Source organism: Pan troglodytes, chromosome 7 (genome assembly GCF_028858775.2).
Source record: "Pan troglodytes isolate AG18354 chromosome 7, NHGRI_mPanTro3-v2.0_pri, whole genome shotgun sequence".
Taxonomy (NCBI): Eukaryota; Metazoa; Chordata; class Mammalia; order Primates; family Hominidae; genus Pan; species Pan troglodytes.
The window spans coordinates 104,371,966-104,397,118 of record NC_072405.2 but is presented as its reverse complement, the minus strand read 5'-3'; the positions used below and the strand labels follow the sequence as shown (position 1 = coordinate 104,397,118).

Genomic DNA, 25,153 nt, shown 5'->3' with positions numbered 1-25,153 from the left:
AAGGTCTGCATGCCTGCAGAGATCAGCATGGGCTGGACTGGCCCTTCATCCTATAGCAGGCTGCAGGGTGCTGCTGGAGGGTTTCAACAAGGAAAACCGTAACTAGATTTATGCTGTAGAAGCTTACTGTGTGATCACTCAGAGCATGAGCTGCAAGGGAGTGAGCCTAGAGGTTAAAAGGATTTTAGAAAACTGTTTTCAATAGTTCAACGGGAAGTGAGGGAGGCCTGGTTTAGGTAACTGTAGAGGTCTGAATGTTGGTGTCCCCACAAAGTTCGTATGTTGAAGCCTAATCTCCAATGTAATAATATCAAGAGTTAGGGTCTTTGGTGGGTGATTAGATCATGAAGGCTCTACCTCTATGAATAGGATTAGTGCCCTTATAAAAGACGCTTGGGGGTGCCTGTTTGCCTCTTCTGCCTTGTAAGGACACATGAAAGGTGCAGTCTGTGAGGAGTGGGCCCTCACCAGACACCGAATCTGCTGGTTGGATTTCTCAGCCTTCAGAACTGTGAACGATAAACTTCTGTTGTTTATAAGTTACTGAATGAGCACAGGGGATGAGGGAACAGAAAGAAGGACAACTCTTAGGTCTCTGGCTTGCTTGACTGGGTAGTTAATGGTGTCACTGAGTGAGAGAGAGAGAGAGTACAGCAAAAGATTTAGAGAAAAGTGAATGAGTTTTAGGCTTATTGATTTTAAGGTTATCTGTGGGGCAGCCAGGTGGAGAGGTCTCAGACAGTGTTAATATGGGTCAGGAGATACAGATTGGGGAGACTTCCTTATATAGGTGCCAATAGAGTGCTTGGGTATGACATAGATACCTGTCTGTGGTGAGTTATCTCAACTGCTCTTAGGGGCTAGCTGAGTGATAAATGAAGCCATCTGGAAAAAAGAAAAACAACAGCCAAACAACAACAACAAAAAACAGATATGAGAAAAAACCCCAACTGCACAAATATGAAATCAAACGCTTTCTCATACTTGTCTTTAGTATTTGGGACAAGAGGGAGTAGTGGGGACTGTGGCAAACTGAAAGTAAGTCAAAAGGGGATAGGCTTAATTTAGCTCCAGACAATTTTCACGAGTTAGAATTTGGGTACTACTGTACTAGATTTTATAATTTTCCTAGAAAAGGCATAAAATGTTATATTTATATAAAATTCACTAATGTAAAAAAATTGGCATAGTTTTTTTTAATTACAAGCTAAACAAAACATATTTGTGAAACAAAGTTTGTGGCTACTTCTGAGATTTCTGTATGAAAAGACTCAAGGTCAAAATAGAGTAGGTGTTCGGTGAGTACAGGTCCACACTCCATTGAAGAGAATCAGGATTGTACATAGATACAATCTTCAACTTACAAGCTTTACAACGGACAAACATCCAGACCTAGAAACTGTTCAGTAGGATCATTCCAGAGTCTCTGGGGATACTAGCCAGTAAAAGTCATTCCTTGGGCTGCTCCACGTTTCTTTTTTTGTTTTGTTTTAGTTTTTCTGTTAGCCATGCTGCAAAGTTATCCCTTCTTGGCAGGAAATGATAGCCTGGTTATCATGGTTGAATGTTTCTTCTTTACAGGGGTGTGTGTGTGTGTGTGTGTGTGTGTGTGTGTGTATTGGGGTAGGGTGTGGGGTTGGGATGACAGAGTAGTGAGAGGAAGATGAAGGGGATTTTCTTTTTAGAATCACAGAAGCTTCATGCTAGAAAACACACTGGGGAGTTTTGGTACAACCGCTTGTTTTAAAAATGGGGAAACTGAGGCTTAAGTTAGTTAATGGCAGAGCCAACAATAGAACACAGGTCTCCTGACTTCTAGTCAAGCACATTCTGCTCTCTCCGTCTTTGTATGTGGAAAGAATGCAGCAAACCCAGCCTTGGTAAGATGTGCTCAGAGCTCTTTGCTTCAGTGGTGGGGAGGAGGTAGGTGTACAGATCCTCTCATCCAGCACCTGGACCTACGGAGGCATGAAGAACACTCATTGCCCCATGAGGTTGGTTCTTGGGTTTTTAATATGTCCTCAAAAATAAAATGAACTGAACCACCATACACTTCTTTCATTGTGGCTTTTCAACTAGTGCCAGCTCTGTACTCACCAGGGGCTTCCAGATCATCAGACAGTGTGATATAAATCTGAGAGAGGTCTTTTTTTCTCATTTTAAATAAGATGTAACCCTAAAAATTCATGCCTCTAAAATTCAGTAGTTTTTAGTATCTAAAAAGACTTGCAAATATCACTGCTATCTAATTACAGAACATTTCCATCAGCCTCCAGAGAAATCCTATGCCTATTAATAGTCACTCTCCAGCCTCCACTCCCCTCAGCCTTGGGCAACCACTAATCTACTCCTGATCTCTATAGATTTGCCTGTTCTAGACATTTCATGTAAATGGAATCATACAACATATGGCCTTTTATGTATGACTTCTTTTATGTACCATAGTGTTTTAAACATTCATCCATGTTGGTAACATGTACCAGAACTCCATTCCTTTTTATGACTGAGTGATATTCCATCATCTGGATATATCACATTTTGGATATCCATGTGTCAATTGATGGACTTTTTTTTTTTCATTTATGGCTATAATGAATAACGCTGCTATGGCTATTCATGTACAACTTTTTATGAGGACATGTTTTCGATTCTCTTGGACACACACACACACACACACTCAGTAGCAGGACTGCTGGGTCAAAGTTAATTCTGTTTAAACTTTTGAGAAACCACAAACTGTTCTCCAAAGCAGCTGAACCATTTTACATTTTCACCAGCAATGTATGAGTTCCAATTTCTCCATATCCTTAGCACTTGTTATTATCTGTCTTTTTTTTTTTTTAATTATAGCTATCCTAGTGGTTGTGAAGTGGTATTTCTTTGTGGTTTTGGTTTATATTTCCCTAATGACTGATGTTGAGTATTTTTTCATGGGGCAATTGACTATTCATATATCTTCTTGGGAGAGATGTCTATTCAAATCCTTTGCCTACTTTTAATCAGGTTATTTGTTTCTCTATTGTTGTAAGAATTATTTACATATTCCGTATACAAGTTCTCTCCCTTATCAGATATGATTTGCAGCAAGTATTTTCTCACATTCTATAAGTTATCTTTTCACTTTCTTGGTAGTGTCCTTTGAAGCACAAATGCTTTGAATTTCGATGAAGTCCAATTTATATTGTTATTGTTATTTGTACTTTTGATGTCATATCTAAGAAACCATTTCCTCATTTGGGGTCATAAAGATTTATGTCTATGCTTTCTTCTCAGAGTTTTATAGTTTTAGTTTTTCTATTTAGGTCTTTGATCCATTTTGAGATAGTTTTGTGTATGGTATGGGGTAAGGGTCCAACTTCATTCTTTTGCATGTGGATATCCAGTTGTTCTAGCACCATTTATTGAAAACACGATTCTTTCCCCCACTGAATTTAGCATCCTCATCAGAAATCAATTGAATTGTTTCTGGCCTCCCACTATGATTCCATTGATCTATATATGTTTATGCCAGTACTGCATTATCTGGAACTACACCTTTGTAGTAAATTTTGAAATTAGAGAATGTTAAGTCTTCCTACTTTGTTGTTGGCTATTCTGAGTCCCCTGTAGTTCCATATGAATTTTAGGATCAGCCTGTAAATTCTACAAACAAGGCAGCTGTAATTTTGATAGGGATTGTATTGAATCAGTAGATAAACTTGGGAAGTATTGCCATCTTAATAGCATTAGATTTTTAAATCTGTAAACACTGGGTGTCTTTCCATTTATTTAGAACTTGTTTAATTTCTTTCAACAGTGTTTTGTAGTTTCCATTTTATAAGCTTCATATTTCTTTGCTTAAGTTTATTCTGAGATATGTTATTCTTTTTGTTGTGGTTGTAAATGGAATTTTAAAAGTATCATTTTTGGGTTGCTATTTGCTAATGGTTAGAAAGATTGATTTTTGTTTATTGATCTTTTATCCTGAAACCTTATAATACTTGTTTCTTAGCTGTAATAGTTTTTTTAGGTTCCTTAGAATTTTCCCTATATAAAATCATGGCATCCGTGAATAGTGATAGTTTTATTTTTTTATTTCCAATCTTTATGCCTTTTATTTCTTGTTCTTGCCTAATTCCCCTTGCTAGAATCTCTAGTACAATGTTAAATAGAAGTGGCAAGATTGAGTATCCTTGTCTTGTTTCTGATCTTATGGGGAAAGCTTTCAGTCTTTCACCATTAAGTACAATGTTAGCTGTGGGGCTTACTTCGGTGTCCTTATTAGGCTGAGAAGTCACCTTCTATTCCTGGTGTGTTGAGTGTTTTTATCATGAAAGGATGACGGATTTTGTCAAATGATTTGCTGCCTCTATTGAAATATGTGGTTTTTGTCCTTAATTCTATCAATATGGGGTACTACCTTAATTGACCTTCATAGATTGAACCAGCTTTGTATTCTGGTATAATTTCCGCTTGGTAATGGTATATAATACTTTTCATATGTTGCTGGATTCAGTTTGCTAGTATTTCATTGGAAAATTTTGTGCCTATATTCAAAAGAGACATTAGTCTGAAGTTTTCTTGCATTGACTTTTTTCTGGTTTGGGTATCAGGATATTGGCCTCATAGAATGAATTGAATTAAGTGTTCCTTACTCTTCTAGTTTTGGAAGAATTTCTGAAGGTTTGATGTTAATTCTTCTTTACATGTTAGGTACAATTCAGTAGTGAAGCCATCTGGTTCTGGGCTTTTTTGTGTGTGGAAATTTTTTGATTACTAATACAACCCCTGTTATAGTTCTATTCAGATTTTCTACGTGTTCTTGAATCAGTTTTAGTAGTTTTTGTCGGTCTAGAAATTTGTCCATTTGATCTAGGTTGTCTAATTTGTGGGAAAACAATTGTTCACAATATTCTTTTTAATACTTTTTGTTTCTATAAGGTTGGTAGTAGTCCTCTTATATTCCTGATTCTAGTTATTTGAATCTTACCTCATTTTTCTTGATCAGTCCAGCCAAAAGTTTGTCACTTTTGTGGATCTTTTCAAATAATCAACTCTGGTTTTGTTGACTTTTCTCCTGTGCTCTTATATTCTCCATTTCATTAATTTCCACTCTGATATTTGTTATTTTCTTCTGCTTGCTTTGCTATTCTTCTTTTTCTTGTTTTTCTTTTCTTTTTTTTTTTTCTAAGTAGAAGATTAGGTTCTTTGGGATATTTCATCTTTGTAAAGTATGAACATTTACAGTGATAGATTTTCCTCTAAGTACTGCTTTATCTGCATCCCATAAGATTTGGCATGCTGTGTTTCATTTTCATTTACATCAAAGTATTTTCTAATTTCCCTTTTGATTTCTTCTTTGACCTTTGGTTTTTAGAGTATATTGTTATTTTACATATTAGTGATTTTCCCAAATTTCCTTATATTGTTTTTAATTGTATTCAATTGTCAAATACTTTGTATAACTTCAATCCCTTTAAATTTATTGAGACTCGCTTATGGTCTAACATATAACCTCTCCTGGAGAATGTTCCATGTGACTGGCTTTTGTTGGATGGAGTGTTGGGTGTTAGTTTCTAATTGGTTTATAGTATTGTTCAAGTCTTCTGTTTCCTTATTGATTTTCTATTCTATTATTTAAAGTAAAGTCTTGAAATCTTCAATTATTACTGTTGAATTATTTAATTCCCTTTCCATTCTGTCAGCTTTTCTTTCATGTGTTTTGAGGTCCATTGTTAGGTGCATATATGTTTATAATTGCTATGGTTTCTTGATGGATTGACCCTTATATCATTGTAGAATATCCCATTTTGTCTCTGAAAATTTTGTTTTAAGTCTGTTTTGTCTGATAGTAGTATAGGTTAATTTTATCCTCATTTTGAAGGATAGTTTTGTTGGATTTACAGTTCTTACTTGGCCACTCTTTTTCTTTCAGCACTTTGTTTTGTTTTGGTTGGTTTGTTTGTTTGCTTGTTTTTGTTCGAGACAGTCTCACTCTGGGAGTCTCACTCTGTCCTCCAGGCTGGAGTGCAGTGGCACAATCTCGGCTCACTGCAAGCTCCGCCTTCTGGGTTCACGCTATTCTCCTGCCTCAGCCTCCCAAGTAGCTGGGACTACAGACGCCCACCACCATGCCCGGCTAATTTTTTGTATTTTTAGTAGAGATGGGGTTTCACCGTGTTAGCCAGGAAGGTCTCGATCTCCTAACCTCGTGGCTGCCCACCTCAGCCTCCCAAAGTGCTGGGATTATAGGCGTGAGCCACCCCACCCGGCCTCTTTTAGCACTTTGAATGTGTCATTCCACTGCCTTCTGATCTCTATGGAAAATTAGCTGTTAATTTTATTGAGGATCCTTTACATGTGATGAGCCTATGCACTTTTAAGATTCTCTATCTTTCAAATGTTTATGATGTGACTAAGTTTGGATTTCTTTGAGTTTATTCTATTTGGAGTTCATAGTGATTGTTGGATATATAGATTCATGTTTTTCTTAAATTTGTGAAGTTTCGGGTCATTCTGTCTTCAAATAATCTTTTTTCCCCCTTTTTCCTTTCCTTCTGGAACTTTTATTATGTATGTGTTTTTCTGCTTGATGGTGTTTCACTGGTCTCTGGGAATCTATTCATTTTTGTTCATTTTTTTTCTTTCAGTAATCTCTATTAATCTATTTTCAAGTTCACAAATTCTTTCTTTTGCTAGCTCAAATCTGCTTTTGAACACCCTCTTATGAATCTTTCCTTTCAGTTATCATCCTTGTCAACTGTAGAATTTCTATTTTAAAAATTTCTATTTTTAATCAATATTCTATATCTGATGAGGCATTGTTTTCAAACTTTAATTCTTTAGAGATGATTTCCTTTAGTTTTTGAAGCTATCTAAAATAGATTTTAAAAAATCTTTAGTAAATCCAACATCTGGGCTTCCTCAGGGACAGTTTCTATTGACTTTTTAATATTTTTGTACATTTCATAATTTGTTGAAAACCAAACATTTTAAATAATGTGATGTGGCAACTCTAGAAATCATGTATCTTTCTTTTCCTGGAGTTGGTTGTTGATGCTGTTTGTTTGCTTAGTGACTTTCCATAATGAATTCTGTAAAGTCTGTATTCTTTGTCATGTCTGGCCACTGAAGTCTCTGCTCAGTTAGCTTAGTGTTCAGCTAATGACTAGATAGAGATTTCCTTAAATGCCTTAAGCCAGTAAGTCTCCTGGTGTTTACCAAGGGGCACTGTGTGCATGTTGGGACACAACCTTCAACTATGTGGCAGGCAGTTTACAACTCTGCCTTCGCCTTCACTTTCTGCTTATGCAGAGCCTCCAAGTCAGCCAGAGGTGAGGGATTAGGGCCTTCTCAGGTCTTTCCCAGGCATGCACACAGCCCTGCTCATGATAGTGGCCTTGTAGATTGCCAGGAATATATTAGAGATTTTCAAAGCCCCTTATGGACATCTCATTTCCCAGCTTTCCCTTTTAAGCGTTTTGGTCAGCTGCTTCTTTGCTTCAACTGTTATCACAGCCTCAGGCAGCTGCAAAGTTGAACAATTGCTAATGGTTGTTTTCAACAAATGCCCCAGGGGAAAAATTGTGTGTGGTGTGTGAATTCTGAGTCAGGTCAAATGAAGATAAGCGTTGTAAGTAGATGTTCCCAGGGAAATGCCAACAGGATAGATAATGATAGTTCTCTGGTGATGGAGCTTTTGGGAAGCTACAAACGCTTCTCACCCTCTCCATGGTACTGTGGTGTGAGGCTGTTGCTTTCAAGGCTACTTCAGATCTTAGGAAAGGATCATGGGATTAGGGTGCATTAAAACACCACAAAGCTTAGTTTTTTTTTTTTTTAAATAAACATTCCTTGGATTTTGCAAGCATCTGGTTAATTTCCCATATTCTGAAAAAGATGATATTTACAATTTTTGCCAGTGTTCTCATTGCTTTTATGGAGGAGCAGTTTTCTGAAGGCCCTTACTCCACCTTTCTCACTGATGTCCAGGTCTTTTTCTGAAAACACAAAATAGCAACATGTTCATTTATTATATAAGCAATATAATATCAACAAGCAAACATGCACAAAAACTTTTTAACTTATAATCTTACGCATTTAACACATCAACTCTTCTTATATTTTAAATTCCATTTCTTACCTACTGACATGAATTCTTTTGGTACTGTAACAGTCTAGATTTACTCTCAAATTTACTTCTGTTACTTTACATCATTGTTTCTTATGTTTCTTCATAATTTGTAGAATGAACATTTTAATGATTAATATTCTGTCAAGTTCATGTGCCATAATAATTTCACTGTCCTTTTTTTTGACCATTTAGGAGTTTTCAATCTTACTGGTATTATAAATAAAGTTACTTTGACTACAAGCATGTACCTGTTTGAAAAAATATTTCCTTAGGGTAAATTATGTATAGTAATGTTTGCTATCAAAGGGTACAAACATTTTATGCCTCAAGTTATTTCCAAAGGGATTATAGGAATTTACATTTCCATCAACAATGTTTCTTTATATCCATACTAACTTTGATATTGCATTTAATTTAATAAAAATATATAAAAGTATACTAAAACTTAAGGTTGAACAGCTTTTATGTTTTCTTAGTTTTATGTGAATTTTCTGTTGCTGTGGTCTTAAAAGTGATATAGCCATATCTATGAATATGGTGGTCGGTATTTTCTCCACTTCTGAAAAAGTAATAGATTATCATATAGCATTTGCATTAAGTTAAAGCCACTTATAAATTGTTTTCCTTAACATTAACGTGTCTATTAATCTTTGTCACAATTTTTAGAAGTGCTAAATGACATATTTTATCCTAGAGAGAAAGCTACCCTTTTAATGCTTCTTAGAAGCTAGTAATGTCATAGATTTCAGATATTACCAAAAAGTCTCTTTTAACCCCAGCTATAATTTAAAGCATCAATGACTTTTGTCAATGTATTGAATAATAGTATACAGTCTCTTGAGGAAAACATATGTTAAATGTTACACAGTTATTGTGCAAACAAACTTTTAGAAGGTACCACTTTAAAAGTTGAGGATTTCTTATTTAGTAATTGAACCAATGAAAATTTTACCTAAAATTGGTGGCTTTCTACAAATTCCACAACATTGTTTTTTCCCTTACAACTTAATCTGTTTTTTGCTTTTTCCCCAGTTTAAGGCCAATCCTCCTGCTGTGACTTTTGAACTAACTGGGGAGACAGACAACATATTTATGATAGAACGGGAGGGACTTCTGTATTGCACCAGAGCCTTGGACAGGGAAACAAGATCTACTCACAATCTCCAGGTAAATTGATACCAGGTGAAGGGATCTAACTCCAACCTCTCTGAGCACCCTTTGTTCTGGAAGTATGGCTGGCATCTTCCTTCCTTGCATAGAATCCAGTTACAGCTTTCCTTACATTAATGGGACGCTTTGCAATCCTCATATGTCCATTTCTTACCAACTACAGAGGGGTGTGGCAAACATATCCTTTTCCTTAGGCTTTTTAACCAGTGTAACCCCACTTACATTGCCAGGACCCTCTGATGGCATTACTTATCCAAGTAAGACCATGCTTAGGTACTTGGATCAAAAGTCAGCACATCTCTGATACTTCAATGGTATCTGCCTGTGGCTGTTGCATTGGCTTGGGACCCATGAAGAAGGCTGTATCAGTGCTGGGATGGAGCTCCTTTGGGTGTTGGAAGAAGCAGAGGGAACCAGTAGCCAGAAGCTGACTAAAAAGACCCTTCTCCCTCTCTTTCTCCTTTAGTTTTCACCGTTGGTATCTGAATACTTAGGAAAGTCAGAGAGCCTACTATGGAAAAAAGAGTGAGATAAAAGCTTTCTGTCTGGTACTTCTGCTGCAGGCCTTGCAGGCTGACTGCCATAATGGCTCTGGAAGAGAACACAACACTTTCATATTCTCAGGGGTCACAGTGCTCTTGTTTCATGGACTCCAGCCATCCAGAACAGATGCATGTTCAGTGTCCAGAACACCCTGCTGATAGAAAGTCACCATCATGATTAGCCAGGCTTAACTGATACAATCCCTATTTTAGCATTTCCCAATTTGGCCTTTTGTGAGTTCTTTCTCTCCTACAGTCACCAGGCCATTGGTTCTTTGAGTTCTAATTTCCTTCAAGTGATTTTTGGGCATGTGACATGAAGTTCAGTCTCACCAACATGGTTTCCTTTTCCTCAACATCAGGTTGCAGCCCTGGACGCTAATGGAATTATAGTGGAGGGTCCAGTCCCCATCACCATAGAAGTGAAGGACATCAATGACAATCGACCCATGTTTCTCCAGTCAAAGTACGAAGGCTCAGTAAGGCAGAACTCTCGCCCAGGTAACAGGCAGGGGCCAGAGATATTTATGGAAAGATGGAAGGGTGTCAGGTGGAAGGGGCAGACTTGTGTGGCTAATAGCTGCAGCTGTCACTCAATAAGCACTATCTTACCTACATTTCACACTGATTTGGGAGTTGTTTCACTATCTCTATTGCTCCAGAGCATGGTCTCTCAATGCAGCACTACGTATTGACATCTTGGGTCTGATACTTCTTTTTTTGGTCAGAGGCTATTCTGTGCCTTGTAGGATGATTGGCAGCATCCCCCTGACCTCTATCCATTATGTGCCCCCCCGCCAAGTTGTGGCAATGAAAATGTCTCCAGGCATTGCCAAATATCCTCTGGTGGGTGGAGGGCACAAAATCCCAGCACTTTGGGAGGCTGAGGTGGGAGGATCACTTCAACCAGGAGTTTGAGACCAGCCTGGGAGTTTGAGACCAGCCTGGACAACAAAGTGAGATCCTGTCTCTACAAAAAATAATAAAGTTTGCCAGGTGTGGTGCATGCCTGTAGTCCTAGCTACTTGGGAGGCTGAGGTGGCACAATCACTTGATCCCAGGAGATTGAGGCTGCAGTAAGTCATGATCACACTATTGCACTCGGTCTGGGCAACAGAGTGAGATTCTGTCTCAAAAATTACCCCCAGTTGAAAAACGCTTTTCTAGGGTGATCTTTAAGATACCTCAGAGCTCTAGAACACTCTAGAAAGGTAAGCTTACTCCCCTGTATCTTCTCAGGAACCTCCATTGATATTGTCACTGGTGGTTTCCAGCTCTTTTCTTCTCTTACATCCCATCTGTGGCTCAGCCCTTCTCTATGCTGCATTGACCTTCTACCTTTCACTTCCACAAAAGCCCTTCATTAAGCCCTTCATTAAGGACTTCATTAAGGCGTGAGTGTGTCCAGCAGGTACCTAGGAAGGAGCATCACCTCCTAACAGTTGCACACAATAGAAATGAATATTAGACTTCAGAGTTCTTAGAAATATGGTTTATCTATTAACATTTACTGTATTAGAAATTTTAAAGATATTCATTTAAAATAATACTAATCAAGACTTGGGGCCATTTGCATCATCCCACCATCAAGCTTCTTCCTTCTCTTTCTTCAATGCCTGCCTCCGAGAATTCCAGGAAAAAATTCACTTCAGTTTATTATGTGGAGTGATGTCCCTGTCCCTGAAGCTGCATACCAAAGACTCACACAGACTCTGCTAAATGTGTAGCCTCCAGGCCGTACCTTTTCTCTCTTCACTAATAGAATCTGCTAGAGAAATGGCTCTCAAACTTTTTGGTTTCAGGACTTGTATATTCTCTTAAAATTTACTAAGGACTCCAGAGAACTTTTAGACACATGGGTTATATCCAGTGGTGTCCTGGTAAAGGCTTAACAGCTATTTTTCTAGGGGGACAAAGCTCTGATTTGTAGAATTTTCCAGTTTCCATGTTGCAAATACTCCTACCATGGCCTATTTCAAGTGACCATTGGTATTAATAATTGACACACAAAATTTCTGAAAATTCAACAACTGAGTCTCATGAGCTGTCTCTAGTACATCACTGGTTATATCTATCAACATTTACTGTATTAGAAATTTTAAAAAATTATTAATTCATTTAAAATAACACTAATCAACATGTTTTAATGAAAAATAATTGATTTTAAAGACAAAAATAGTAAGAAAAATGGCATTGTGTTAATCTTTGCAAATCTCTTTAATGTCTGGATTAATAGAAAATGCTTGGATTCTCATGTCTGTTTCTACATTCATTCTCTTGCCATGTGCTAGTTTGGTTGAAATATATGAAGGAAAATTAGCCTCGCACAGATATGCAGTTGGACAAGAGAGGAATATTTTAATAGTATTTTCAGATAACTGGACATTCTTTAGTACTATACCCAAACTCAATAAATTGTGGTTTCTTAAAGATTAGTTGCAAAGTGAAATCAATATTAATACCATATTTTCCATTCTTTTACACTAAAATTCATTAAATTATCTTGTACTTTAAATGGGTCTTTTACAGAAACATGACCTTTAGCTTTACAGAGCACTTGAACAGTTTCAGGGACCCTTAGAGGTTCTGGGACCAGACCTTGAGAAACCTTATTTTAAGGAAGGGGGGAGTAGGATAAATATTTATTTCCCCACTGGTGTGAATTGTCATACCTTTCCCTATTATATCTCCACTTTTTAGATGGAAAAAGTAGCTATGGTTGGTTTGGGTTTCAATTAATATCTTTTTTTTTTTTTTTTTTTTTCTGGGTACGTTTTGTTAAACAGGAAAGCCCTTCTTGTACGTCAATGCCACAGACCTGGATGATCCGGCCACTCCCAATGGCCAGCTTTATTACCAGATTGTCATCCAGCTTCCCATGATCAACAATGTCATGTACTTTCAGATCAACAACAAAACGGGAGCCATCTCTCTTACCCGAGAGGGTAAGTTCAGGGGTGCCCTGGTAGGACTGTCTCGGTCAGAAAAAGGGAGTTTGGTCTGTCTCTTCCAGAGACACTTCCTATTCCCTTCTCCCCTACTTCTCACAGGATCTCAGGAATTGAATCCTGCTAAGAATCCTTCCTATAATCTGGTGATCTCAGTGAAGGACATGGGAGGCCAGAGTGAGAATTCCTTCAGTGATACCACATCTGTGGATATCATAGTGACAGAGAATATTTGGAAAGCACCAAAACCTGTGGAGATGGTGGAAAACTCAACTGATCCTCACCCCATCAAAATCACTCAGGTAGTACCCAAGCCCAAGTAACACTGAGAGCCAACTAGATAAATGGCTTCACTTTGTAGAGACCCACCCTCACAGTCTTCACTGATACACTTATTAGATACCTTTTTCATAGCATGATTATAAAGCAAATTATATAGCCTCTGGCCCCGAGTCACTGGACTTGACCATGCATCATGGGCAGGCAACTTGGATGCAGATATTATGTTAGGCCGTTTTTGTATTGCTATAAAGAAATACCTGAGGTGGGGAATTCGTAAAGAAAAGTTTAATTGGTGCATCGTTTTGCAGGCTGTTCAAGCGTGGCTCCAGCATCTGCTTCTGTTGAGGGCCTTGGGAAAATTACGATCATGGCAGAAGGCAAAGGGGGAGCAGGAGCAACATATGATGACAATGGGAGCAAGAGAGTTAGGTGGGAGGTGCCACACACATTTAAGCACCAGGTCTCATGTGAACTCAGAGTGAGAACTCACTTACCACCAAGGGCATGGCGCTCAGCCATTCACGAGGGATCTGCCCCCATGATCCCACCTCCCACTGGGCCTCACCTCCAATACTGAGGATTACATTTCAACATGAGATTTGGAGGGGACAAACATCCAAACTACATCAGATATATACTTTTGCTTTCAGAGAGAACTTCACTCACCCTCACCTTAAAAGTAGACAGCAGTGATGTTTGTTGTTCCCTGTTAGCAGTGTGGGATATGGCAGCCCTGCAGTGGGTCATTTATGGTGCACTATGTATGGACATGGTTTGATTTGGGGGTTGCAAATAGTTTTGAAAGGCTGCTGCTTCTTATTGTGGAAAAAATCTTGACCCAATAGACTTGCCCATCTTAGGCTGAGGGACAGAGATAGGACTGGCTAGGGGTAAAAGTATCATAGTAGGGAATCTTTCCCCTTGGAAACTCCCTCACCCCTGGCACTCTGTCTCCTGTGTGTGCCTCTCCCCTCCGTTCAGATGCTCCTACTTCCCCACCTCCGTGGCATGTGCTCTTACCCTGGGCCCCCTCCTACCTTAGCTCCTAGAAATTCACTCTGGACTCCACCCAGATTTGATATTTTCTGGAAGCCCAGGAAATTCCTCCACATGAAAGCTGTGGGTTAGTGGGAGATCCCTGGATTTGGAAGCAGATGAACAAAATCATATTCCTGTTCCATCACTTGAATGACTGATCATAAACAAGTCATTTAACTATTCTGAGCCCCAATGTCTCATCAATAAAATAGGGATAATACTTCAGTGTTTTATGAAGATTAACTGAGACAGTATCTGTAAAAGTAGATAAAAATATTAGATATTAAAAGATATTATTATGAAGAAGTACTAGTCTGTAGTTCCCCTAATTTTTTTTAATGCTACTATTGTTAAGGGGCCCTGGAATGGCCTATTCCATCATATTTATTGGGATGGGCCCAGGGACATTTATTTATTGAATGTTGAATTAATGAACTTCAACTTCAGGAGGGAAAAAAAAGGAAGAACAGCAGGAAGAATTCTGATTTCCCAGTTAGAAAGAAAGCATGTCAGCACTCATTACCATGAGAATTTCTGATTGGGGGCCTAGACTAAAGTCTTCATAGCTATTATTCAGGTTACTCCCAAAGGGATTTGTAAATGCTGCAAAGAACTCATGCTTAGTTGCCTTGGGGCTGCCAAGGGAAAATTCTAGAGTGCCTACCCAATTTTCAGGTCTGGAAAAAATGCTCTGGGTGTTCTGAAACCCAAAAGGAGAGAGGGAGAAAGAGAGAGGGGGAGAGGGGGAAGGAGGAGCGGGAGAAGGGGAGGGAGGAGGGGGAGGGGGGAGGGGGGAGGGGGAGATGGGAAGAGGAACTCAGACTGAATTTTTAGAACACAAGAGGAGCCCACTTTAGAACCAAGAAGGTAGTCTGCAGGGACAATGGGTGATGCTTAAATAATTAGCAAGGGACAAAGTTGCTGCTGTGATATCTTCCCAGGCTGCTCTGAGAATAGTTTACTGTGGAAATTTCAACTAGCAGTAGGACCTTGGGCAAATCGCTTAAATTTTTTGTGCCCTAGTTTCTTCATTATAAAATAGAGATAACAGTAGTCTGTACGTCAGAGGACTGTTTGGAGATTAAATGAGATAACACATAAATATGTTTAGAATTGTGTCTGGCATGTGGCAAACTCAGTAAACATTATTAATATATCAGACCAGGCTCTGTCTATATAGCAAGTAGACTGGTCTTACTTGTGTTTATTTTTTATTTTTGCCAGGTTGTTTACAAACAACCCTAGGAGTTGGCAGTTATTCTCATCCCTGAAGTCTCTGAGGCTAAATATTTAGGAAAGGAATGTCCTTATTTTTGTATCATTTGTCTTACTTAATGGCATGGAGAAGACTTCAGAGTGGCCCCTATTGCCCCTGTTCATCTTCATTGGTGAGTATTAGATGCTCACCATACATTGTGGCTTAGTCCTCAGACACTGCCAGCCACAAAGTACATTTTGTTTCTTAAATGGATGGTTCGTGGATAGAAAGCTTTCACAGTCAGACTTCCAAAAGAAAGCAGCCCAGAAACCCTGTAGAGGGTTTGTGAAGAATTGCTTTAGAGAAGAAACATTTCCTGGTATGCTTTTTTTCGAGCAATATAACTTGGTGGGGGGAAACAGGCTTATTTTAGGTTAAAAGTGAAAAACGTAATTCAGTTGTTACAAGAAACCACAAACATACAAGGTTGTCAGAGATTTCAAATTGAGAACTAGAAAATTATTTCCTTTCCAGTTCTCTCAGTCCAAATATAGCTTTCCTCACAACTGACTTTGGGCCCTGTAGGTGCGGTGGAATGATCCCGGTGCACGATATTCCTTAGTTGACAAAGAGAAGCTGCCAAGATTCCCATTTTCAATTGACCAGGAAGGAGATATTTACGTGACTCAGCCCTTGGACCGAGAAGAAAAGGATGCAGTGAGTAAAAGAGAAGAGTTTCACAGGCGACAAGACAAAGTCCTATGCCCATCTACAGTTGAGAGCAAAATGGATTTTACTTTAAAGAAAAAAAAACACATTTCAGACTCCAGCATATTATTGGTTTTCAAAGACATGATAATTTTCACATAATTCTGACCCATCTCATTTTTTAAAATTTTCCAATTCTAAGTGAATTAAAAATAAGGGAGTAAATGACATAGAAATGAAACAGCGATTTTCTCTGCTTTTGACAGAGGGTGGTGGGTGAGTCTTGTCTTAACTCTGACTTTCCTGTTGTAGTATGTTTTTTATGCAGTTGCAAAGGATGAGTACGGAAAACCACTTTCATATCCGCTGGAAATTCATGTAAAAGTTAAAGATATTAATGATAATCCACCTACATGTCCATCACCAGTGACCGTATTTGAGGTCCAGGAGAATGAACGATTGGGTAAGAAATGAGAGCTGCCTAATGCTGTGTAACTGCCCTCCCTTTCTCTCCTCTGCTGGGTACAAGGTGAGCAGGAGACCTTACTGGGAGTCAGTAATCCATGTCTTCCACAGCATAGAAGTTGACTGTACCTTGGGAGTCACGTAAGGACCATATTTGGGATCAAACAGTATCTGGATAGTATTCTTAAATTGGGGCTTTTATAGCTACCATTACCGCTACTACCATTATCACTATTATTATCACCCTTACCACTATCATTAGTATCACAGCTACCTACACTAGTATCTTATATACATGTATATAGGGATATCTCGTTTGCAGGATTTCCCCACACATTATTTGACCTCTAATAATCTCATTAAAGAGATAATCTCATCACATTTGCCAAAGAATTTAAACATTTACACCCAAAGTCAGACAGACACCCTGCAATAAGTAAGCAATACCAATGGAAGTTGACTTTTGACCCTTGGGCCCCCCTTTCTAAGAAGCTGATAATATAATTCAAGAGGCTGCTAGATGAAGTCAAATCCCATCTATTTTTATCATTTTTGCTTTGTCTTGCTATGTTTTCTTTTACTGTGTCCTGTGATAGCTTTTTAGTTTTTGTATAGGAACAACTACTATAAGAACATTATAATTTCTGGGAGTTTTATGGCTTCTCTGGGTTTGGGACAATGCTTGTCTGTTTCCCCCTTGGCAGTGAGCCCCTTGACTGAGCAGACTGGCATTTCTTGAACTGTTTTGTTCCGTTGTGCTGTGTACCTTTCAGAGGCTTCCAAGTGTAGCAGCCTCACGACTATCATTTCTAGAGCTTCACTGCCCTTGTGGAGAGATCCTCCTGTGCTTTGTGGATGGGCTCACATTTTCTTTTCGTCCCTCCATTCCTCACCAGACACACCTCTGACAGAGTGGGTGCCTTCCCGGAGGCTTGCTGCTGGAGCGGCTTGCTCACACTGCTCATTATTTTTCTTCTTGCTATCAGGTGTCGTGTGGGCTGCCTTTTGTCAGTGTGTTCTGTGTCACTGTGTTCTGTGCAGGTCCTCTCTGTTTCATTTTTCTCAACTCTTGCCACAACAGGAAGAGTTAATGCCAGCTTGAAGGACTTCAGTTCGTTATAAGGAAGAATCTTCTCACAGTCACAGTAGTGTAACAGTAGCCAACAAACACGTGTGCCATCACCTTCTTGGGAAATCTGGGATGGTCTGTGACACTGAATAAAGGTGGAAAATCTTTGACAACTTTCTTGACCTGGACATGACACTTCAAGCCTCTTTTACATTGGGCCAAACATATATCCATTTGTTACCTATTTCTGCAAAACAGATTGCTCTAAAGCTTGGCAGCTTGAAACAACAAGCATGTATTATGTCACAGTTTCTGTGAGTCTGGAATCTGGGTGAAGTTCAGCTGGATACCTCTAATTCAGAGAGTTCTGAGAGAGACGGAAAGAGTACGGCAGAGCAGGAAAGGACAGGCATCAGTCTTTCTATGACCTAATCTTGGAAGCGATCCCATCACTTTTGCCATTAGAAACAAGTTGCTAGGCCCAGCCTGCACTCAACAGGATGGGGTTCTGAAAAAGCACAAATATCAGGAGATGGGGGTTGCTGGAAGCTCTTTTCGAGGCGCCTACCTCATCTGGGAAGAGGATAGTGCTGGTTTTCTGAGACTGAAGAAGTCATTGTTGGTAGAATAAATTTTGAAGGGGCTCAGCTTGCTATTTGCCTCTCTAAAGGTGAGAATTTATTTTGTAAAAATCTTTCAGAGTCTTTAGTGGACCAAGAATTCTTATAAATCAACTGAGCATATTCTATATATGTAAGCTTAAAAGGGTACAAGACAATGCTCCTGCCTTGTGGGGACTTACTGTCTAGCTTAGCTGATAGGACATGAGTAGGTGGAAATATTCACAAATAAAACCTTGATAAAATACTGAATTAGGCCAGGTGCAGTGGCTCATGCCTGTAATCCCACCCAGCACTTTGGGAGGCCAAGATGAGCAGATCACTTGAGGCCAGGAGTTCGAGACCAGCCTGGCCAACATGGCGAAACCCTGTCTCTACTTAAAAAAAAAAAAAAACTGCAAAAATTACCCAGGTGTGGTGGTGCATGCCTGTAATCCCAACTACTTGAGAGGCTTGTAGAGATTGCAGTGAGCTGAGATCATGACACTGTGCTCCAGCCCAGACAACACAGTGAGACTCCACCTCAAAAAAAAAAAAAAAAAATTATATATATATATATATATATATATATATATATATATATTCCCCAGTGTATTTACATTCTCCTGTTTGGTATCTTGTGGAACTCGTGTCCCCAAGTCTTAGCAACACTAACATTTATTCTTGAATCCCACTTGCCACCAAGTCTTATGTATTCATACAGAAAATTTAGACTCTCATAAAAGCCCCACCTCCCTAAATTTTTCTGCATATTTCCAAGAGATGCTATGTATACTCCTGTATCAGTTTGAGCTCCACTTGTTCCAGGCCTCAGTCACTCAGAGACATGGTTTTCCTTTCACTTCCGACTGATCCACAAGGTCCTCTGCTCCCAGCGAGGGGTGTCCTCTGATGCCAGCAGTCCTCATGGTGCCTCTGGCAGCATGGAGGTTTCCTGTGAGTGAGAGGAGGACAGTGTCCTCAGTTTCTTGCTCACTTGCTGAGGGGATAGGGCTATAGCAGGGCTGCTGAGACACCAAAGGACCACAGAATTTAGTAAGACACTCTTTCATCCCAGCACACAGATACTTTTCTTGCATATGCATGCCATATGCACTAGAAACATATTCTCTTCTGTCCTATTCCTTCTGATGGTCCCTGCATGCAGCCCATGAGACACATCTGCATGTGTCCAGCTCTACTGTAGACATACATAGGTACTTTCTTTTTCCTCCCCCAACCCAAAACCAAAAAACCTCTAAATTTCCATATGCGTCAGTGGATGCAAACTGTGTCAGCTGATGGGGGAGGGGGTGTAACTCCACAAATGGGATGAATTCAAGTTTGAGCTCCTACGTGGGATTCTTGCTACATATAAAGAGACCTACAATTCCCACCTCCCAGAGTAGGATGGTCTGGAACCTGTCAGAACTTGCCCAGAGCCGGGTGCAGAACCGAGTCATAGCCACTGGTTTGTAGAACTCCCTGGACTGAAACCCTCACAGGAATAAAATACTTAGGACCACAAACTACAGCAAGGTGGAGAGGATCCTGCCTGGTCCCTGCCCTGTGTTATCTTTGGAGTAGAGTCAGTTTCTGCAATTGTTCCATGAAGTTGCTTAGATGCAATCTAGGGTTGGCTTATCTTTGTTTAGTGATACCATTTGCCATGTGTATTAGCGTCCTAGGGCTACAGCAACAAATCACCACCAATTTGGTGACTTAAAACAACAGAAATCTGCTCTCTCCTAGTCCTGGAGGCTGGAAGTCTGAAATCAAGGTGCTTGCAGGGCAGCGTTCCCTCCAGAGTCTCAAGGGGAGAATCTTTCCTTGCCTATTCCGGCTTCTGTTGGCATCTGGTGTTCCCTGGCTACTTGTGGCAGCCTATTTCCAACTTCTGGCTTCCTCCTCCAGATCATTTCCTCCTCTGTGTGCATCTCTGTGTTTCCCTTCTTATAGGTGCACCTGTCACTGAATTTAGGGCTGCCTCTAAATCCAGGATGATTTCCTCTCCAGAGCCTTAACTAGTGACATCTGTGAAGGTCTTATTTGCAAATGAGTCCCATGCTCAGGTTCTGGTAGACATGAAGTTTTGGGAGGGAGTACTAGGTGTTATGGGCTGAATGTGTCCCCCATGCCCCCCAAATTATATGTTGAGGTCGTAACCCTCTGTTCTAGGCTACATCTTCCCCCTCCCCCAGATTCATAGGGTGAAGTTCTAACCCCTGGTACCTCGGAATGTGACTATATTTGGAGATAAGGTTTTTAAAGAGGTAATGAAAGTAAAATGTCCTTACAGTGGGCCCTAATCCAGTATGACTGGTATCCTTATAAGAGGAAATGTGGACATAGGGAGGTTCAGAAGGAAGGTGCTGTGAAGGCACCGGAAGGAAAAGACAGCCACTCACAAGCCCAGGAGAAGCCTCGGAAGAAACCAACCCCGGCAACACCTTGATTGCAGACTTCTGGCCTCCAGAACTGTGAAAAAATAAGTCTCTGTTGTTTAATCCATGATACTTAATGACAGCCCTGGCTGACAAATACACTATTCAACCCATTACATGTTAGGATGAGAAGAACCAAAATAAATCTAAGAGCATTTGTCTGCTATTCAAAGTTATTCATGGTGTTTTCTAGGAATGTGCTTATTTTAGTGAAACTATTTTAATAGATTATGTGGAGCCTGTAATGGTGGGTTTTCCTTCTTTCCTTCCTCATAGGTAACAGTATTGGGACCCTTACTGCACATGACAGGGATGAAGAAAATACTGCCAACAGTTTTCTAAACTACAGGATTGTGGAGCAAACTCCCAAACTTCCCATGGATGGACTCTTCCTAATCCAAACCTATGCTGGAATGTTACAGTTAGCTAAACAGTCCTTGAAGAAGCAAGATACTCCTCAGTACAACTTAACGATAGAGGTGTCTGACAAAGGTTAGTATCATATCCACCGTCTTGAGTGCAAATCATTGTTTTCCTTCTAGCTATGACTTATTTTCCTGCGCTAATGTCTGGTATGTTATAGAATGATGCCATTTAAACATTTTTTGCTTCCTTTGTGAAACACACGTAACACAGAGATAGCTGGTTGAACACTGTAAAGGCCGGAGCTGCAGCTCAGGCACCATTGCTGTGTTGGTCTGGGTCCTATGAGAAGCAGATGCCAAAAGGAGATTAAATGTACGAGGATTTTATTGGGGGCAGCCTGTGAGAAAAAATTGCGGAAGGGCACAAAGAAGGCTGGGAGAGTCATCAGACCTAAATACAAGCCTGATGCCTGACGCTGGGTGAAGGGGAGACGGAGAAGGAAGGCTGGTGGGAATGTCCTAGACTAGGACAGTCTGAGGAAAGCTTGGCACAGCTGTTGGGGAGTCTAAAGGGGGCTGTCAGAGGAATTCATTGTCTTTGAAAATGAGCTTTACAATTGCTGCTTTTCTCAGTCACTGGCTGTGTACAGTCCAGGGGAGTTGAGGTCTCAGTGTGAATGTGGTAATAGATTCCAGAGCACAGCAGTGGGGCTGTTGTCAATTAACATCCCTGTTGTTGGAGGTCTGCCGGGCACATTCTGCAGAACATAATCACAAACAGGAAAATGAATTGTATTTCCCAATTCTTGCTTTCAGACTGAAAGGACTCTACTGTAGGAAAGTGGAGGAGAAGAGCATCTTTCGGAAAGTTCTGTCTTACCCTAACAGCTTCTAGTTGGCCGTTTGACAGTATCAGGAGACATTCTTCCCTATACTCCTTATACAATTGCAGAGCAAGTGGTTCTTAATCTCTGTTGGGTCACAGGAACCTTTGAGAATCTGATAAAAACTATGCATTCTTAATCAACTGCACACATTGTTAAACAAATGTGCACAGACACACAAAATACCTGGATTCAAAGAGAGACTCATTTCAAGGGCACTCAGACTCCTAGAAGGTCCTTTGAGTTAATGCGTACTAATCTTCGATTACCATATAATTCAGTAATTGTTCTGCTGGCAGGCACGGATGACACAGGTATGGAGAACAAACAAGAAACGTTTCACACTGTGCTTCATGTTTCTGTCCTTTACAGGGATATTGAGATACTAGGCAGAAGCCAGGTTTAGTAGGGCCCTAATGCGGAATGTTTGAAACCCAGTAATTTGACAAATATTAAGGCCCTAATATTTGTCTAGCATTATTGTAAGAGATAGAACAGATGTAAGTATAATAAATCTTCCCTATTCATGACGAGCTAACAATTTCACACTATCAGCAGTCCATTCTTTCAGCAGTTATTCTGCATTTACTTATTTGAGGCACCATGCAAGGTGTTGGGGAGACATAGATGATTCTGTCCTCAAGGAGCACTCATTCTGGTAGAGGAGATGGACACGTGAGTCAGTAAATTGCAAGGAACTGCACAAGGTAGCCCATGAAGGAAATAAGTGACTCAGTGGAGGGAGAGAACAGGTACAGCTTTCTGGAAGAGGTATTTCTGAGCTGGGCTTTGAAGGATGAATATGACAAGTTACAAAATCATGTAGGGCTTATGGGAGGGTGGGAATCCATGTGGAAATACATGAGGACCTGGAGCAATTTGAAGATAGAGTTTAAAGTGGGAATCAGATTACAAATTGTTTATTTGCATGAGTACGTCTATAGAAAATATGGACCAGATTATAAAATATATTAAAATACATGTGTGTGTTGATATAACTAAACATTCAACTGTGCACTACAGAAAACTAGAGACTAGGCTATAATTAACACAGTTTTACATAAAACCAGGGAAGGCCTTTTACCCAGAAAGGCCCACTGCTGGTCAAACGAGGTGTGTGCAGAGCGGCGAGCCAGTGGGTTCTGGGTCTGGGACCACTCCAGTCTTCAGCCATTCTTGTTGTCTACAAACGTTCTGAGGACCAGCCTTAATTTCAATCAATATCCACTTGGTTGTAATTGGATTGTTAATAGATTCCGTCCCTGGGATCATGTCCAGTGCATTGAGCACCAGCTCTAGAGTTAAACTACCTGGGAATATTAGTCAGGATCCCAGCAGGAAGCGGAGGCTCCCTTCAAAGAGTTTAAAGAAGGGATTGTTTGCAAAGGTTGTGGGCAGGGTTAAGGGAAACCAACAGGAGGTGTGAAGCACAGTAAGCAGTATTTTCTGCCCTAAAACCTGAAGGAGCCAGGGAGGGGAGCATCCCCCAAAGGAGCAAGGCCTGTGCCTTTCACTAGAAGAGGGCTGTTGGCAACGGGGGCGTGACACCCCCAGCTACACTCTTCCTGTCCTCCCTCCAGTCTCTTGCCACGCCTCTTAGTGGCAGAACCCAACTGTTACCCTCAGGGTGAGGATGTACATTGATGCAGTTCATAAGGTCAGCCCCTTGCGCTACAGAGCACAGACAGAGGAATGGATGGTGGCTGCAGAGGGCAAAGGGAACCTCTGGGTTTGAATCCTGGCTCCATCACTAGTTAGTTGTGTGACCCTGGTTAGGTTACCTGAACTTCTCTATTCCCTGGCTTCCTCATCTGTTAATTAAATGGGAATGACAGTAGCACCTACAACATGAAGTTATCATGAAGATGAATGAGTAACTCGGGTAAACAATACAGTTGCTGCTATATAGAGGCCGCTAACAACTGTATTATGATGAAAACATCTGTTCTGTTATTCACAGTTTACAGATAAATTGAGTGAGGCACCCAAGCTCTCACATACATGCTAAGTGGCAGAGCCAGAGTCCAAACAGTGAATTCCAAGCCCAGAGTCTTAACCATTATACAGTGCAGTGCACCATGGTTAGAACAACAGCAACCCAACAAAGAACCTGTCATTTTATTTCTTGTTCTCTCTCCCCCAGACATCCTGTCCCCACCTGCACTCCACACACATCTGGAATCTAGCTGAAGCTGCTGTGTGCCTAGGTCTTGGAATTGTGAAACCCATCCCTGAAAGCCTGGGTGATTTCTCCAGGATTCCAGGAGCTACCTCTGTCCCCACCTTGCTTCCTGCAGGCTGGGTAGCCAGACTCTTGTGAACAGGCCAGTGGTGCCAGTTCCTCCCTTATTTAGATAGAAGAGAGCAGGCCCTTGAACCTCCCCATCATAGTAGTAAGAGCAGATGTAGGTTGGATGTGTTCAGAGAAGGAGAGACAGCCACTGGGATGCTCACAGAAGGCTTTCTGGAAGGACAGTTTTGCTCTGGACTTTGCAGATTACATAAGTTTCACTAGTCAGAAAAAGACTGCTTCTCAAAAGGAAGCCATCCTGCTCAGGAACAAACCTTACCTAACTTTACTTAGGAGGACAGCAGGTGGACAGCAATGAAAAACCTAGAAAAATCTCTCTTAGATCTGTCTTTAGCCACCCTGCCCCACACTTGGTGACCACTTGGGTACAGGTGGGAAACAGAGAACCCACTCTCTGCACAAATTGCATGTCAATTGCAAAATTGTGGCTATGGGGGTCACTTCACTTGCCAAGTATTTTCTTGCAGATTTCTGATATTAATGCATGGTTTTCAGTGAAAATTTCTATGACACATGACTTTGGTTTTCAGATTTCAAGACCCTTTGTTTCGTGCAAATCAACATTATTGATATCAATGATCAGATCCCCATCTTTGAAAAATCAGATGTGAGTAGTTGTCATTATTTGTTTTTTCTTTACTTTATTCATTTTACTTGACCCTTTCTTCTGGGATAAAGACACAGACAGTAGCTAGGAAAAGTGCCAGACTTAACAGGTAACCTTGGTCAGTGCACCAATAACCCAGATGCCATCTTCAGTGGAACTTTTTGGGGAACAGTAACATTTACTATTGTAGGTGTCTGGGAACATTCATTTATAAACTCCTGCCAATAGCTCATTTATTCCAAGGGCTGCTTAGAAACAACAACCACAATCTTTGTCAAATTGAAAAAAGTTGAATGGCGGCTTACAGTTTGTCATTATATATTTTTTTGTGTTAGGACAATAAATAGATTTACTGCTAGGTCTCAAGCATTTTTAGCCAAAAATTTAATATTTGGAATATTGGCAATTTA

The 25,153-nt window shown here is 40.2% G+C and overlaps 1 protein-coding gene across 4 annotated transcripts in view; it reads left to right on the top strand.

Annotated features, from left to right (window-relative positions):
* The window catches only part of CDH17 (cadherin 17), a 90,426-nt gene that overhangs the window by 30,682 nt on the left and 34,591 nt on the right, over positions 1-25,153 (top strand). For 3 of the 4 annotated variants that reach the window (XM_063817320.1, XM_063817321.1, XM_016959685.3), the window contains 8 exons: positions 9,146-9,280; positions 10,188-10,326; positions 12,612-12,770; positions 12,876-13,075; positions 15,877-16,008; positions 16,312-16,462; positions 20,853-21,068; positions 24,667-24,743. In XM_063817320.1, coding sequence (XP_063673390.1) covers positions 9,146-9,280; positions 10,188-10,326; positions 12,612-12,770; positions 12,876-13,075; positions 15,877-16,008; positions 16,312-16,462; positions 20,853-21,068; positions 24,667-24,743 — 1,209 coding nt within the window. The remainder of the gene's footprint in view (positions 1-9,145; positions 9,281-10,187; positions 10,327-12,611; positions 12,771-12,875; positions 13,076-15,876; positions 16,009-16,311; positions 16,463-20,852; positions 21,069-24,666; positions 24,744-25,153) is intronic. The other variant, XM_063817322.1, reaches the window with a different exon arrangement.